The sequence below is a fragment of the Mobula birostris genome, chromosome 2 (assembly GCF_030028105.1).
Source record: "Mobula birostris isolate sMobBir1 chromosome 2, sMobBir1.hap1, whole genome shotgun sequence".
In the NCBI taxonomy this organism is placed as follows: domain Eukaryota; kingdom Metazoa; phylum Chordata; class Chondrichthyes; order Myliobatiformes; family Myliobatidae; genus Mobula; species Mobula birostris.
This window is the reverse complement of record NC_092371.1, coordinates 129,108,670-129,126,602: the sequence shown is the minus strand read 5'-3', so window position 1 is coordinate 129,126,602 and position 17,933 is coordinate 129,108,670. Positions and strand designations below refer to the sequence as shown.

The 17,933-nt window shown below is 41.3% G+C and overlaps 1 protein-coding gene across 4 annotated transcripts in view; it reads right to left on the bottom strand.

The window, feature by feature from the left end:
- Positions 1-17,933, bottom strand: part of LOC140190969 (CSC1-like protein 2) — a 205,201-nt gene that overhangs the window by 82,691 nt on the left and 104,577 nt on the right. For all 4 annotated transcript variants that reach the window (XM_072247993.1, XM_072247986.1, XM_072248012.1 and 1 more), the window contains exons 6-8: positions 6,337-6,374; positions 4,241-4,383; positions 1,206-1,257 (exon numbers count right to left, since the gene is read on the bottom strand). In XM_072247993.1, the coding sequence (XP_072104094.1) occupies positions 1,206-1,257; positions 4,241-4,383; positions 6,337-6,374 (233 nt within the window). The remainder of the gene's footprint in view (positions 1-1,205; positions 1,258-4,240; positions 4,384-6,336; positions 6,375-17,933) is intronic.

The window sequence follows — 17,933 nt, the reverse complement described above, 5'->3', positions numbered from 1 at the left end:
TATGTAGATCAGGTGCTATTCTGTCATCTGTCGAGCAAGTTGTGTCGGTAGGTGAATTGTAGGGGGTCCAGTTTGGGTGGTAGCAAGCTGCAGAGGTAATCCTTGACCACCCTCTCAAAGCATTTGCTTATTATTGAGGTGAGTGCGACAGGATGCCTTGGTCTTTTTTGGTACAGGGACAATGGTGGATAATTTGAAGGAGGGCATTCTACACTGGGAGATGGAGAAATTAAAAATGTCTGTAAACAACCTGCCAGTTGTGCTGCGCAGATCCTGAGTAATGACAACAGTTAACACGAGAGCAGGGCCATTACTGGATCCAACAACGTTAATAGCTCATTAAGTTATAACGTATCTCATGGGGAGGAGCTCCTCCCCACCCCCCCACCACTACAGTAACACACCTATAACCTGCTATTCAGCTGTATGGAAATGGAAATCCCAGATGATCAGCATCCAACTCACCAAGGCCCCAATCCCATGCCTCTTGGAGCTCCGTTGAGTTTAGAAAGGAGTGTGGGGAATCGGGTGGGGGGGGGGGTGCTGGTGATCTTACTTCTCCCAGATTTCTCTCATTCTACCTTTAACACACAGGGTTCACGTATTAAGACATTACAAGGTAGTTTAATAAAAAAGGATTGGTCAATTAATCAGAGTAACATCCAACAGGCATGGAAATTTGTTTGCAGGAAACTCCTGAAGATTCCAGATTTTTATTATACTGGGTGTCCCTTTCCTTGGTGTTAATAATAATGAGGAAAACGTTACTGCTTTACAGTGAGTTTTTAAAAAAAAAATGTTATGCGTGTTCTCATTCCTTCCCAAGCAAACTGCTTAAAGAAGGACGAATTGAAACCTCTTGTGCAAGTCTAGGCTTGTGAATTTGCAGGGCAGGTAATATTACAAACTCTGCTATGAATAGGAAAGGTTTAGAAGGGTTAGCTTAGATGAGCATGTTGGTCAGCACGGACCAGTGGAACTAAAGATCCGGCTTCTGTGTTGTATGACTCTATGATGATCTCTAGGCTTCGAAGAGGGAAGTAAGTGGTAGATATAATCAGCCTAGGAAATCACTCAAAAAATGGCAGTTAATTCCCTGTGGAAAGTGCACAAGTTGGCAAGGACAATGAAACTCAACAGCCCAGTTAGCACACTGTGACTCTGAACTACATATGCTCATGAAACATTAAATCTACGACGCTTACCTAGAATTCAGGTTTGCTATAGTTGTCCGGCCAAAGCTGTATGGATTATTTTCTGAAAGAAGCAGAATTTTATTGTTTACATCACGTTCCGAGAGTAAAAGTTGTCACCAGAAACATTATAAGCTTATCGTTCTTAGTTTCTATTACATGACAGTATCTCAGAGACATTTCATACTCTACCTCTACTCAATATATCATTTCAGGCACAGACTGTTTAATTCTGACAAAGTCTACACCCTCTCCTCACCCAAACTATACCAATTAGCTCCTGTATTTTCTCTCTTCTTCCCCCTCCCATTAGGCAGAAGTTACAAAAGCCTGAAAGCATGGCCACCAGGCTCAAGGACAGCTTCTATCCTACTGTTACGAGTCAAGTGAATGGTTCCCTGGTATGACAAAATGGACTTTTGACTTCAAATCGATTTTATAATGGATTTGTATCTTCTTGTCTGGCTGCACTTTCTCTAACTGTTACACTTCACTTTGCATCCCTTTTACAACCTCAATGCACTATTGTACTGAAATGATCTATATAGATGGGTGTGTTGCTCTGGATTTCCAACATCTGCAGAATCTCGTGTCTATGACAAAACTTGTGCTTTTATTTGCTCACTGAGATCACTCAAGTCTACAGCCAAATCCACTGGTACATTCTACATACACACTTGCACTATGGGGATTAGGTAAGAGGGCAATGGCAAGATGAGCCAACAGAAATGCAAGTGAAAACAAAACAATAGAGTTCATAAGCTCAAGTTTAATTGTCATTCAGCCCATACACAAATACCAATGAATACAGCCAAATGAAACAGTGCTACTCCAGCGTGCAAAAACACAATACCAACAGTCACACACAAGGCAAATATAGCACATAAGATATCAGCAAAATACAGTCACACAAAAAAACATAGTCCCAGACCCTGAGTCCATGAATGTTGCGGCCATTCTGTAGACTGCTTGTCTTCTGCTGAGCGAACACTGGGGACAGCACCAACTTCAGCATGACGCTGCACCAGACCATCTCTAGTGGAATGCACTGACTCTGACATCTCTCTCCTGGCCAGTTGTAAACAGGCAACACTGCGGCTTGAGGCCGAATCCTCTTTATGTCTGAGGCCATGCAACTCCCCCAACTGCCTGCCAATAATCAGTGAACCGGACTTGTAGCATTCCACATTAACAACGTCCGAAAGAGTCTTCCAATTACAAGAAAAGCCACTAAGACCGTCTTTTGCTATTAAGATGCACACTGCCTTCATGCAGAGACTCCTCTGATGCCTCTCTGATGCAGGTAGCACCACGATCTTTAAAAAAAACCAATAACACCTTTGGTTGACCCCATAGAAGTTACTGTGATTGAACGTGCTGCCATCTTACCAGAAGGGAATGAGTAAGCATTAGTGATAGAATGGTCAACTTGCTCGTTTTTATTTGATGCTAACTCACTAATTCAGACACAGGTCTTGGCAATCAGCCATTCTGGGTCTGCTACAAATTGCACCCTTCAAAGTCCATGGAACTATCTTTTAAATTTGAATTGTAATTGGTTTATTATTGTCACATGTACTGAGATACAGTGAAAAGCTCGTCCTTTATACTGTTCAAATCATTACACAGTGCATTGAGGTAAAACAATAACAGAATGCGAATAAAGTGCAATGCATGCAAATAATAAAATGTAAGATCATAAAGAGGTAGATTTTGAGGTCAGGAGTCCATTTTACCTAATCTTATCCGATCTCAGCATTTTTTTTGCCCAAATGTATCCTTTCTTAATTGAGGAAACCATGGGGTTGGGTCCATGTTCCTAGGTAAGCAGTCATTGTAGCCAACAACCTAGAAGAACACTGCAGTTTTACTCTCATTCATTTACATTAATTATTAGCTTACTTCTCAAGCCTCTCAAATGGGCAAAAAAAAAGCCAAAACTATAATGAATGGTCAAATGGTCAAATTTTGTTATCATAAAGATTTTAAAAAATTCTGTGATAATGTCTTTTTTGAGACATTGTAAGTGTTGTTACTTCAATGTACTCATTTTATTTTTCTGTATAACATAACAATAAAAAGATTTGAAAAGAAAGAAAGAATGGTCAATTGTAACCAAGGTTTTGAACCCAAATCAGATCTACCACCCATTATGATTTAAATACATTAAAAAATGTATAGCAAGGAATTGCTCAGATTGTATTCAACTAATAGGCTCAATTACATGAATCCAGCCCAAACTTTACTTTCTGTAACCTGGCTGCTGAATGGTGCTACTTGAGTCAGTGGTTTAAATTTGGCCCATTACACTTTCTTTGTGAGAACATACAGCCCAAGGCTTGGTTTAGTTTAGTTTCTTTCCTTGCCATTATCTCAAATCGGTATAAAGTTGAATTGACCATTTGTTCTCTTCTCTAGCTTTAGCCCAAAAATGACTGAATCTTAGCTGTTGTCCTTTATTCACATCGCTGAAAGCAACCTGCCTTCTATTTTAGCTCTTCATGGGGAGTAAGAGACCAGCTCAATGAAGCTCAAGTCAGCAAAATGAAATGAATCTATACTCCTCTGCACTGATTGATAAGATGCACTGCTTTAAAATTAGGGAGTCACTTTAACAAAACATTGGTTTAAAGTATTGTTTAAAGTATTTAAACTATGGTTGCCTGGGTTGGAGAGAATGGACAGGCTGAGTCTGGTTTCCCTTGAGAGATGAGGTTGAAGGGTGACATGACAGGAGGTATGTAAAATTCTGAGCTGCATGAGGGAGATGACCAGTGTTTATTTCCCATAGTAGGGCCGTCTAAAGTTAGAGAACACAGGTTTAAAGGAAGATAGAAGAGGATTAAAGGAGATCTGAAATCTAAATTTCTCACAAATAATAGCTGGATTCTAGAATGAGCTGCCTGAATGATCAGAGCACAGAGAGATTATAGAATTAACGCAGGCAAGCGAGATTGGTATAGAGAGCATGCTATGGGCCGAACGGCCTGTTTCTACAAATACAACTCTATGACTAAGGTATAGTATCACCAAGGTGAAGAACTTACCAAGCAGATCTCCTGAGAAGTTCACAGGCAAGATTATACCCACAGAGAGAATACCAATGACCACCAGCAGCCCAACGATGTGACGCTGAAAGGATAAATAATGGACGGCATCCTCGCCACACTTCTCTCTGATCTCTTCATCTCTGAGAAATGGAAACAAATGAAATCATGTATCATATTTTATCACTTCCTCTATTTCTTCCTCAAGTACTGTTGAAATAAAGGGACTTTAAATATTTAAAGGGCGCTAAATTAATTGGAGTAGTCATCGGAATTCATCAGTTGTAGCAGAAGTGCTTCAGGGAGGGTTATTCATCTTTTTTAAAAAAGTTAGGATTTCTCTTGTCACCTTTCAAGAAAATTTTAAATAAAAGCACAGAACCAACCCCCCCAAAAAAAAGATTTAGACAAATAAACTTTGGATAAATGTACTGATAGAGAGTTTCAGAGGGATATGGGTCAGCACAGGCAAATGAAATTGGCATGGATGAGTGGGAAAATGGCTTGGTTCCATACTGTATTTATCTCTGACTCTATAAAACCAATATATGTACTGCAAAATGAATGACAACTCTCAGAATGTATCAGTAAAGCAGACAAAAAGTGACATAGTGGCAGGGCAGTAGTACTGTGGCTACACATCTCCTGCAACTTGGATTCTATCAATGGACTGAGTGGAGTTTGTACATTCTCCTTTTGATTGTGTGGGTCTTGTTCAGTTGCTCCAGTTTCCTCACGCATACCAGAGACATGCTGGCAATTTACTACTATATATTGGGTAGCAAGAGAATTGATGGACATGAGAGGGAAAGAGATTTTCAAGGGAATGGAATTGGTGGGATTGTTCAGCACTTGACAAACTTAGCCATAGTCAGGGCAATCTTGCAGAAAGAAAATAGGCCCTTCAGCCCAACCTATTCATGCTGATCATGGTACACAGTGAGCCAGTCCCATCTGCCTGTGCTTGCCCCACAGCCCTCTAAGCCTCCCTTAAGAAAGTCTTTACATTCTCAGAGGGGAGGTTTGACCACTGAAATACCTGATCATCCATATGGATAACAGCACTCTGAGGGAGCAGTTCTGTGTTAGGGTCTCCCCCAAGATACTTGTACACAGTATTTCAGCCATATTAAGGGAGGTTGTACTGTCAGGATGAGATCTCAAAAATTAGGGCCACTGAAATGGAAACAGAACACTTAATGCACCCCCCCCAAAAAAAAAATCACATCCTATGAGATGGGAAAATATGAAATAAGAAATTATATTTCAAAACAGATTTAGGAAGCACGTTATCAAGAGAACAAAACATGAGTACAAAGTAAGTGGTGCATCTCACAAATAAACTACTTCAATGTGTGGGTATTGAAATGGAAAACATGGTCAAATGACTGCTCTCAGCAAATCAGTTTTCCACATTTATCTACTAACTGGCAACCTACTAAATGGGTTTTATGTAACAGCACAGCAATTAACTGGTACATTCCATGTTAAGGTAGGATAATGTATGGTAATAAAAGGGAATAACATCTATACAATTGCCCAAGGTCAGGAAACATTAACATTTTTAGTGGGACACTGTAGTGTCAAATCTCAGTTTGGAAATGATAAAATTATCAATGGTTCTTGGAAGCACACGCCAGTCTGCAGAGACTCTCCACACTCATTTGAAAATCATCAAGTTAGCAACATTGGGGGGTGGGGGGGTGAGGTGGCTAGTGATAGAAGGCAATGCAAACCACAACAGGGTCTGCACAATAACTTTACTATTTGTCAGTCCTGCCTGGTTGTGATTAAATACACCACCAGACATTCATCATAAATGTCATGCCACATGGCTAGGTATCAAATGAAGTATAAAATGTGATGTGGCTTTTGTCCATGCCCAAGGAATGTCAACCATTTTACATATCATGTCATGAGGATATTCTCAATTTCACTCATCATGTTAAAGATGCACTACAATTCTTATGGTAATTTCAAAAGGAACTTGGTTCATGTGACACTTTCACAACTACAGTACTTGGCTTCACCTTAAGTCTTGAATATCTATCATTCAATATAAGTTATGAATTTGCTTTTAGGATGAGAATACTCACTTTATTCTAAATATAGCAGTCAACCATGAACAGAAGCCCTGTAAACAAACATTAGGATGTTAGAATAGTATACATCAGTAAATTACCGCTGTTGTTTCCCATATCCAATTAACAAACACATTTTTTAAATGGACATCACATCAGAGAATCAGAGAGACTTCTGAAACCAACTTCAGAATCCTTTCATTATCGAGGAAATCTTCAAGAGGCAGTGCTTCAAGTAGGGGATTTTCATTGTTAAGGGTTTACAACATCCGAAATATACCCTCCTCTCATTACAACCATCAGGGAGGAAGTGCAGAAGCCTAAAGAACCAAACTCAATAATTCAGAAAAAGATTCTTCCCCTCCACCAACTGTACTGCTGTTGTAAAACAAATTTCATATCATCCCAGTTAGTGATAATAAATCTGGTTCTGAAAGCGACCTAATGGCTAGAGTACACAATTAGATCGTAAGTTAATATGGCAAAACTGAAGGGGAAATGCCAAGAGAACTAGCTTATGTGGAGGCTTGAGCTGAGGATGTATATATAAACCTGGGTAAGAAAAGAATCTAAAGATATGTTGATTGGGCAAGATGAATGAAGGCAGGAAGACTTAGGTGCAGCATTCCATGTATTAAATTTTATGCATGAACCCTTTAATACTATTCATGATTTATATTACTAAAAATACTGAGTTCCTCTTTGCATCTCAGAATGCAAGGAAAACCTAATACAGGTTCAGCACCCCTTATCCAAAATGCTAGGGTCTGGAAGTGTACACACACACACACACACACACACACACACACACACACACACATAAAGCTACCTTCTGAGTGTGTGTATATTTTTAATAATTTTGTACATGAACCATCAGAAAGGTAAGCTATCAATACCTCAGCCGCCCTGGTGGACAGTCACCGGCTGTTTGGTACCACCAACATTCCTGTCTCTGAATGTGTTACTGGTAAGCAGTCTTTATCTTACACTTGCTCATCACACACATATACTGATGCAGCCATTCAACGTTAGATTTTCATTAGTGATGATCAATTAATTTCTCTGCTGCTTCGTGATCACCACAAATTTTACAAAACATAATGCCATGCCTTTTCTTAAATTTCTGCAACCAGAATATTCACAGTTACCTTTCATTTTCAGCTCACCGTGATAGACCTTTCTTTGTTTCATGATCAGCGTACTGTTAAGCAGCATGTTCACTCTGGTGCTGACGAGTCCACTCTTTCAATTCACAATCAAGATCTTTATTTTTCACTTAATGCAGTGTTTCTCCATTTTGTATTAAGTCAATACATATGTGAAGTCATTTTTCGGAACTGCCTGTGGTGCAGAGGCCTGCGCATTACCTGGGAGCCTTCCCGGCGCCTTGCAGAATTTTTCATTTGGGATGTTTGGTCATCACTCAGAAAAAAATGGATTTCAGAGGAGTTTGGATTTTGGAATTTTGGATAAGGGGTGCTCAAGCTGTACAATATTTCTTTTCTAAAGACGTGTGGTTATAGGCTATAGACAAAATGCGAGTGCATCAATGTGAGTGTATGGACATGGAAAGACAGACAGGTGGGAGCTTAAAGAAAGTCACTGAGCCATTGACTAAAGGCAGAGATAAAAAAAAAATTAATGAAATGTGAACAAAAGCACCCAGGAAGAATAATGTTATTTAGTCAGGAACACTGTGTATAACCCTTTATTGAACAGATGGATTGTGGCCAATTTTATATGGTATGGGCAAGTGCTGATCTTGTGTGGATGGCCTATCCAAAGCCATATCTCATTTTGAGACACAGAGGCACATGACAAGATTTCACATGAAGTCCAATGACTGGTAAACAAGTAAGTGGCAATTCTTTGAAGCCATATTATGGTGAACTACTAGAGCTATCAAAAACAAAATCTTTTTTTCATTCTTCAGCTTTCTGGCATTACTCCATTGAAATTGACAGCAAGGTGTAAATTCAGTTACTGCCTTATAGGAGAAGAGTTTCACAGCTTATTGCCAGCAATCATCAGTCACCTCATGGTGGGATGCTTCAACTGTGCACTAGGAAGGCATGTTTGCAAAAAGAGGTATGGCAATGCCATCACCAAATGCCCTGACCAAATGCCCTGATGTTCACAAGGGCGAACATTTACTCTTTTGCAAATGAGGGAAGGCTTGGAAAACAAAATTCAGAAGATGAATTGGGTTTAATTCTGATGGATTTGTCACCGAGTTTGCTGTTTATCTGCCACATTGCTAATATCCTTTTAAACATTAAAACAGAATCTTGGTGATCAGTACCCTGGAAACAGCACCTTCCCCAAGGTTTCCATTACACAATAAATGCATACAACTACTAAATTTTCCAGAAAGCCCTATGTCTACTTTGTTAGTCATGTGCAACTCTGCTATATCTGTTAAGTAATCTTTAGACACAAGTTCTGGAAGTTATGTGCAAATTCACACAATTCCAGAATTGCCCAGCATTATAATGTTCTAACTACGAGTCTGCAATGCAAAATACTAATATTCTATGCTTCTCATCAAGCAATTAGAGCTTCTATTTGAATCATATGACCATGATCTGAAACGGGCAGGTATAACTACTGTGCTAAGATCCTATATCTCATTTGCTAAGATCACATGCTCCTCAGCTGTTACCCATACCAAGAGAACAAAGATCAGCTTGTGTTCACAGAAACAGAAATATGTATGTTATAGGAAGAGGCCATTTGACCCAGTGTGTTCTTGCTAGTGAGAAAGAGCTAACCAACTTAATCCCAATTTTCACAAGTCCACAGCCCTGACGGTCATGAGTCTTTGAAGGTACATTCAAGTGATGTTTTTAAAATGTAGAGAGGATATTTTGCTTCTATCAATTTTTCAGACAATGAGATTTAAACCCTTTTTACTAGTTAGAGTCAGGTTCTGCAGCTCATCATGTTCAATCCGACAACTGTACCCATCTAAACAATCACATTTGTCCACATCAGCTCCAAATCCTCCAAATTACTTTAAATACATGTCCTCGGGATAAGGTACTTCTCACAGCCTCTACATAGTTTTATACCTTACAATAAAGTCTCCATTCAAACTCCATTGTTACATTAAGGGCAACACCATCCATTCTTTCGACATTGCTACAGTGTTTTAGTCCTTATAAATCTCTGCTCCATCAATAATTCATTGGCATCATTATTCTAATGCAGTGGTTTCAAAAGAGGGTAATACCATCCCCACCCCCCAGGGTGTTTCCAAGAGCCCCAAAAAGATAAAGGAGGTGGGGGGAGGGGTGGTGGTGCTTGGTAATAAGGGGGGCAGTTGAAGGATTACAAGCTTAATTTAAGAATTGAATTACGTAATGCTGATCATGTAATCATCTCATCTCTTGCTCACTCACCATTCTCTTAGACTTTGCTCAAAGTGTGTTATCGATGTTGATACTTGAGCAATGTGACACTTCTGTATTTGGCACGTTATGAGAAATCTGGACTGAAGGAATTGTGTTATTTCCAACTCTGGCCTATGCATTATTGTCATTTACTACAGTGTTAGCCAGTACAATCCCCAAAGGCTATTCATGCAGTGATGCAATTCCTGTGAATGAGGGTTTGACATTCAATGGGGGTAATGTTCAGAATCTGCCCTTTTGGATGGACTTGACAGCACTTCCCTAACCCACAGCCTAACCAAGATATCACTGCTCCGCTTTATGTACCTTCCAACAGACAGTCAGATTTTCCCTGAGCTATGATGACATCAGAACTTTCCCCTTTATTGATCGCAGCGCTGGAGGTGGGATTTAAACATTAAGTGATTGACCTTGGTTGTTAATCCTTAGCAAAAATGGCAGAAGCAGACCAAATAAAAAAGTGTCAACAGTACAGAGTGGAGTATCTGAAAAATGGATTGATACCAGCACCAAGCAACCAGCAGCAGCCAATGTGTTTGATACGTGAAAAAGGTTTTTTCAAATGTGGCAATAAACCATTCAGGCTCCTTGAACATTTGAAGAGAATACACGAGAACTTGACTTCTTTTCAGTCACTTTACGAAAATTTTCAGAAACAGGAAACACTTCAAACATGTTTGCCAGCACTTCACAAAACTGCAATAGTATGCATATTTTGTTTGACATTTCATTGCTAATTCTGGAAATCTCCATTCAATTGGAGAACTGATTCTGCCTCCAAGTAAGGGAGCTTTTGAGTATGGCTTTCCACAAGTCACCACAGCAAATAATTAAAGTGATTCTACTCAGAGACAACCTTATTCGAAAACGAACAGGTGGAATGAGAATGTGGAAGACACATTGTGCAACATACTTCAAATAACAGAATTTGCTCTGCAGTTGGATCAGTCAACTTTGCCAGGCATCAGAGTTTTGCTTCTTGGGAATGTTTGCTTCATAAAGGATAAAAGCATGATTCCGGAGTTGTTATTTGCAAGGGGACTATAAACAGATACAAAGGGGGAGTCACTATTTCAGGTTGTTGAGCACCTTTTCCAAAGAGAAAGGTATTCTGCTCATCAATATTCCTGCTTGTGCAATATATGGGGGGAGGCATCGATGATAGAATGTCACCATGGGTTATTACTTTCTTGAAAAAAGCTGTAGCTAACGTATTTTCCATTCACTGTGCAATTCCTATTGCAAAAAAAAACCAAAGTGATCAGCTACACACACCATTAAATACTGTTACTCTGATACTCTCCCTCTAATGCCACGACCTTTAAAATTTTTGAACTAGCCTGCCAAGTGGGACCGTCAGAAGCCTTGGCAACATCAACATTGAATACACATCCAAGTTGCTGGTGAACGCAGCAGGCCAGGCAGCATCTCTAGGAAGAGGTACAGTCGACGTTTCGGGCCGAGACCCTTCGTCAGGACGAAGGGTCTCGGCCCGAAACGTCGACTGTACCTCTTCCTAGAGATGCTGCCTGGCCTGCTGCGTTCACCAGCAACTTGGATGTGTGTTGCTTGGATTTCCGGCACCTGCAGAATTCCTTGTGTTTGCGTTATTGAATACACAGGTACCTTGTTTATTATTCAGGATGCCGTTCCAGGAACAAGCGTACTGATGGAATTGGTACTAATGAGATGGTTGTGTTTTGGAACTATGCTGGTGTTTGTGTCTGATCCCTTAAATTAAAGAATCCTTAAGTATTGCTCACTTTATCCTTCTCCCTCCCTCCTGTACAGCTGAGACACTCCATGTGCTAAGTTCTAATTATAGAGCGTGAAGAGTCATGAAAAGGCCAGGTCCAGCCAGATGCTTTACACATTCAAGTGACTCCCAATGGCTGACAATGTTTGAAATTCAAAATTTTGACGTCTGACTGACTGCCAAACAAGAGATTGCCAAGGCACACAGCCTCATTAGTATAACCTTGCTATTTTGTACACAAACTGTGAGAATAAAATGAGAGGTAGCCAACCTACTCCGATGCGCATGCAGTGGCTCTGGGATTGCTCCTTTTTCCACCTCCTATAAAGACTTCAGTAGATCAAAGTGACTCACCATCACCACATTTGAGTGGAGTTGGGGAAGTAATAATAAATGCTGACCTCGCCAGAGAGGTCAAAACCTTAAGAATTAAATAAAAACAAGAATGCAGACAGCCCATCTCACTTCCATAAATCTCCAAGTTCTGAACAAAAATAGAACAATATTCTTTATATTTTGTTAATGAACATGTAGGGGAAAATACACAGTCAACCTGGGCAAACTGTTCCTTCTTGTTGAGAACCGTGTTCAAGGACATAGCCTGCCCTTAGTGCATGCAAATTCAAAACACAGCTGCAAAAACATGGCTCAGAATTTGCCGACAGAATAATTTAGCTTAATGACAACTTAATTATCAATAACTTAATTATCTATCACATTGGGGAGGAAGCGTTATACTTGGATTGTGAACCTCCACAAGCTGCTGGCTTCAGTCTTGCAGGTATGTCAGTTTCCTTTTGTTAATGGATATTTAACAAGCATTTGACTATTTTGATGAAACTATTTAAGATTTTGCAATTGCATTATCCTTCTAAAGTAAACTTATCAAAGTACATATATGTCACCATATACTACCCAGAGATTCATTTTCTTGGTGGCATTCACACTAAATACAGGAAACATAACAGAATCAATGAAAGAGCACTCCCAGCAGGATAGACAAACAATCAATGTGCACAAGACAACAAACTGTGCAGCTACGAAAAGAAGAAATAATAATAATAAATAAGCAATAAATATAAAGAACATGAAATGAAGAGTCCTTGAAAGTGAGTCCGTAGGCTATCTCTGAAATGGAGCAATTTAATTTGTGAAATCTTATTGTTACAGCCATGGTTTCAAAGGACCTTTCTAAAAATTCAAAACTTCAATTTTTTTTACACCCCCCTCTCAAATCATTTCCTCTCCATCCCTAAGTTTTGACTACAATTCACCATGATATACAAGCAAATGCTGCAAAGGTTGAAAACATAAATCTAAAAATAGAAATATGAAAATTCAGCTTTATGTCTATTGATGGAAAATTGTTATAATCAGCAGAAAGCTGCAGTAAATCTGAAATAAAAATAAATTCTGTGAACACTCAGCAGATGAAGAAGCATCTGTGGAAAGAGAATGAGGATTAACTTGTGAAGTCAAATATGAAGGGCACAATGATGAGTCTTTGACCTGAAACATTTATGCTATTTCTCTTTCCACAATTGCTGCCTGACCGGTTGCAATAAGTGTCTAATTCACCTGCTCATTGAAAGCCACTCCTCAGTGAGGTGGGGATTAGCCCGTGTAAGGAGCATTGAAACACAACATAAAAACATAGAAAACCTACAGCACAATACAGGCCCTTTGGCCCACAAAGCTGTGCTGAACATGTCCTTACCTTAGAAATTACCTAGGGTTACCCATAGTCCTCTATTTTTCTGAGCTCCAGTACCTGTTCAAGAGTCTCTTAAAATACTTTATCGTATCCACCTCCACCACAGTCACCGGCAGCCCATTCCACACACTCACCACTCCCTGCATAAAAAACTTACACCAGCATCTCCTCTGTACCTACTTCCAAGCACCTTAAAACTGTGCCCTCTCATGCTAACCATTTCAGCCCTGGGAAAAAACCTCTGACTATCCACACGATCAATGCCTCTCATCATCTTATACAGTGGTTCCTAACCTCTGGGCCGCGGACCGATACATTGCCACGAAGAATGCAGTGGTGCAGCGGTAGCCTGAATGCACCCAGCACATCTTTAAGAAAAAAAGCTGATTTTGGCTTTTTTTCTTAAAGATGTGCTGGGTGCGTTCTGACTACTGCTGCACCACTCCATTCTTTGCAGCAATGTTTCAGTCCGCAGCCCGGAGGTTGGGGACCACTGATCTTATACACTTCTATCAGGTCACCTCTCATCCTCCGTCACTCCAAGGAAAAAAGGCCGAGTTCACTCAATCTATTCTCATAAGGCATGCTCCCCAATCCAGGCAACACCCTTGTAAATCTCCTCTGCACCCTTTCTATGGTTTCCACATCCTTCCTGTAGTGAGGCGACCAGAACTGAGCACAGTACTCCAAGTGGGGTCTGAACAGGGTCCTATATAGCTGCAACATTACCTCTCGGCTCCTAAGTTCAGTTCCACGATTAATGAAGGCCAATGCACCGTATGCTTTCTTAACCACAGAGTCAACCTGCGCAACAGCTTTGAGTGTCCTAGCGACTCGGACCCCAAGATCCCTTTGATCCTCCACACTGCCAAGAGTCTTACTATTAATACTATATTCTGCCATCATATTTGACCTACCAAGATGAACCAGCTCACACTTAACTGGGTTGAACTCCATCTGCCACTTCTCAGCCCAGTTTTGCGTCCTATCAGTGTCCTGTTGTAACCCCTGACACCCCTCCACACTATCCACAACACCCCCAACCTTTGTGTCATCAGCAAATTTACTAACCCATCCCTCCACTTTCTCATCCAGATCATTTATAAAAATCACGAAGAGTAGAGGTCCCAGAACAGACACCGACCTCCATGCAGAATCTGACCCGTCTACAACCACTCTTTGCCTTCTGTGGGCAAGCCAGTTCTGGATCCACAAAGCCATGTCCCCTTGGATCCCATGCCTTCTTACTTTCTCAATAAGCCTCGCATGGGGTACCTTATCAAATGCCTTGCTGAAATCCATATACACTATATCTACTGCTTTACCTTCATCACGTGTTTAGTCACATCCTCAAAAAATTCAATCAGGCTTGTAAGGCACGACCTGCCTTTGACAAAGCCATGCTGACTATTCCTAATCATATTATACCTCTTCAAATGTTCATAAATCCTGCCTCTCAGGATCTTCTCCATCAACTTACCAACCACTGAAGTAAAACTCACTGGTCTATAATTTCCTGGGCTATCTCTACTCCCTTTCTTGAATAAGGGAACAACATCCACAGCCCTCCAATCCTCTGGAACCTCTCCTGCCCCCATTGATGATGTAAAGATCATCGCTAGAAGCTCAGCAATTTCCTCTCTCGCCTCCCACAGTAGCCTGGGGCACATCCCGTCCGGTCCAGGTGACTTATCCAACTTGATGCTTTCCAAAGGCTCCAGCACATTCTCTTCCTTAATATCTACATGTTCAAGCTTTTCAAGTCACTGTAAGTCATCCCTATAATCGCCAAGATCCTCTACTGTAGTGAATACTGAAGCAAAGTACTCATTCAGTACCTCTGCTATCTCCTCTGGTTCCATACACACTTTTCCACTGTCACACTTGATTGGTCCTATTCTCTCACTTCTTATCCTTTTGCTGTTCACATATTTGTAGAATGCCTTGGGGTTTTCCTTAATCCTTTCCCCCAAGGCCTTCTCATGGCCCCTTTAGCTCTCCTAATTTCATTCTTAAGCTCTTTCCTGCTAGCCTTATAATTTTCTAGATCTCTATCATTACCTAGTTTTTTGAACCTTTCATAAGCTCTTCTTTTCTTCTTGACTAGATTTACAACAGCCTTTGTACGCCACAGTTCCCGTATCCCATCATCCTTTCCATTTCATTGGACATACCTATGCAGAACTCTAAGCAAATATCCCCTGAATGTTTGTCACATCTTTTTCATACATTTCCCTGTGAATATCTGTTTCCAATTTATGCTTCCAAGTTCCTGCCTGATAGCCTCATATTTCCCCTTACTCCAATTAGTCGTTTTCCTAACTTGTCTGTTTCTATCCGTCTCCAATATTATGGTAAAGGAGATAGAATTGTGATCACTATCTCCAAAATGCTCTCCCACTGAGAGACCTGACACCTGACCAGGTTCATTTCCCAACACCAGATCAAGTACAGCCTCTCCTCTTGTAGGCTTATCTACATATTATGTCAAGAAACCTTCCTGAACACACCTAACAAACTCCATCCCATCTAAACCCCTCGCTCCAGGAACATGCCAATTGACATTTGGGAAATTAAAATCTCCCACAACAACCCTGTTATTATTACCTTTCCAGAATCTGCTGCTTGATATCCCTGTTACTACTGGGTGGTCCATAATAAACACCCAGTCGAGTTATTGACCCCTTCCTGTTCCTAACTTCCATCCACAGAGACTCCATAGACAATCCCTCCTTTTCTGCAGCCGTGACATTATCTCTAATCAACAGTGCCATGCGCCCACCTCTTTTGCCTTCCTCCCTGTCTTTTCTGAAACATATAATGCCTGGCACTCTAAGTAACCATTCCCGCCTCTGAGCCATCCAAGTCTCTGTAATGGCCACAACATCATAACTCCAAGTACTGATCCACGCTCTAAGCTCATCTGCTTTGTTCATACTACTCCTTGAGTTAAAATAGACACATCTCAAACCATCGGTCTGAGTGTGTCCCTTCTCTATCACCTGCCTATCCTCCCTCTCGCACTGTCTCCAAGCTTTCTCTATTTGTGAGCCAACTGCCTCTTCCTCCGTCTCTTCAGTTTGGTTCCCACGCCCCCAGCAATCCTAGTTTAAACCCTCCCCAATAGTCTTAGCAAACCTCCCCGCAAGGATATTGGTTCTTCTGGGATTCAAGTGCAACCCGTCCTTTTTGTACAGGTCACTCCTGCCCCAAAAAGAGGTCCCAATGATCCAGAAATCTGAATCCCTGCCCCCACTCCAATCCCTCAGCCACGCATTTATCCTCCACTTCACTCTATTCCTATACTCACTGTCACGTGGCACAGGCAGCAATCCCGAGATGACTACCTTTGTGGTCCTGTTTCTCAATTTCCTTCCTAGCTCCCTGTAGTCCCCTACCTGCATTGCAACCTCTCCCACTACCTGCCAGTTAGCTGACAACATCATGGTGCTGGTAGAGTTTAAATCTAGCATGTGGAAACCAGAAGATTTCTTTTTGTTTTCCAAGTTGTCACAGACAGATGGTACTGTGGAAACAGTAAACAGTGATGAGCTGCAGTAAAAACGGCCCGGGTACATATTCTAGATAAGTATTTGCCACAGTGTGCACATTTAGTATCTGTTTTGTCCTGCCACTTCAGGCACAGTTTAGATAAGTATTTGTAACTGAATGTAACTCAGCGGGGTTTACTAAATGTTTAGTGTCTGTAAATAAAGTTAACCTGCTCATCAATAGAGTATCTTCTGTCCCCACTCATGGAACCTGCGAACCAGATTTCACACATCAATTGGAGCTGAGAACAGGGTTCAGTGATTGAACAGAAGATGAATGTCATTAGAAGGAAAAAATAAGAGAAACACCCTGTGGAAGAGTGGTGAGTCCCGGGGTGGACTGACAACAGTGCAGGATCTAGTAGTCTTGCCAACCTACTGACAGGCTACGGGACACCCATAGACTGGTCAGACAAACTGAACTCTCACAGGGTGGAAATGGGTGGGTACATACTTAATAAGGTAGGGTTCCCCAAGAGGAAGTGAACCAGAGAGATGCCTTCCAGCTACCGGCAGCCATAGTAAAGCAACAGTATGAGACAATCGCACAAAAGAAATGAAGTAGAAGTTCTAAATCAGCGATATGTTATCATTGGGGAGGCTGCCTTGTCAGCACAGACTCAGGTTAGAGAGATAGAGGGTGACAGTATAGAGACGGTCTGTTGGCTAATAAAGGTTTAGTAGTTAGAGGCTGCCTGCAGGGCAAGCTGGTGGCTGGACCCCATTAAGATCCGAGCCCTGATGTTGACAGGAGGCGGCCCCGAACACATGGATGTGGGATGAAGACATGTGGTTAGACGGTGAAGATAGGGAAGAGAGGCTAGAAGAGAATGTCAGGACTCCCTTCCCCCTTCTCAGCTGCACTGGTACAGACCATACAAGTGGTCATGCAGCCCAGACCCAGCAAGTGGACAGCCGGTCCAAAGCCCCTCCAGCCTCTACGGAACAGGATGAGGAAAAGCAGCTGGTAGGGGAAAGAGGAATAGCGTGAGGGAAAGGGATCTGGGTAGGATAACACAGCGTGTCACACCGAGACAACTAACATCAGAGAGTTCTCTGCTAAGGAACTGGTGGAGTTGGGATACAGGTACAGGCAGAAGTCAGGGGAGCCTCTGCCCACAGAGTTGCTAAGTATTTGGGATACGGAGAGTGCTAGAATGAGTTTGTTCAATAGGGAG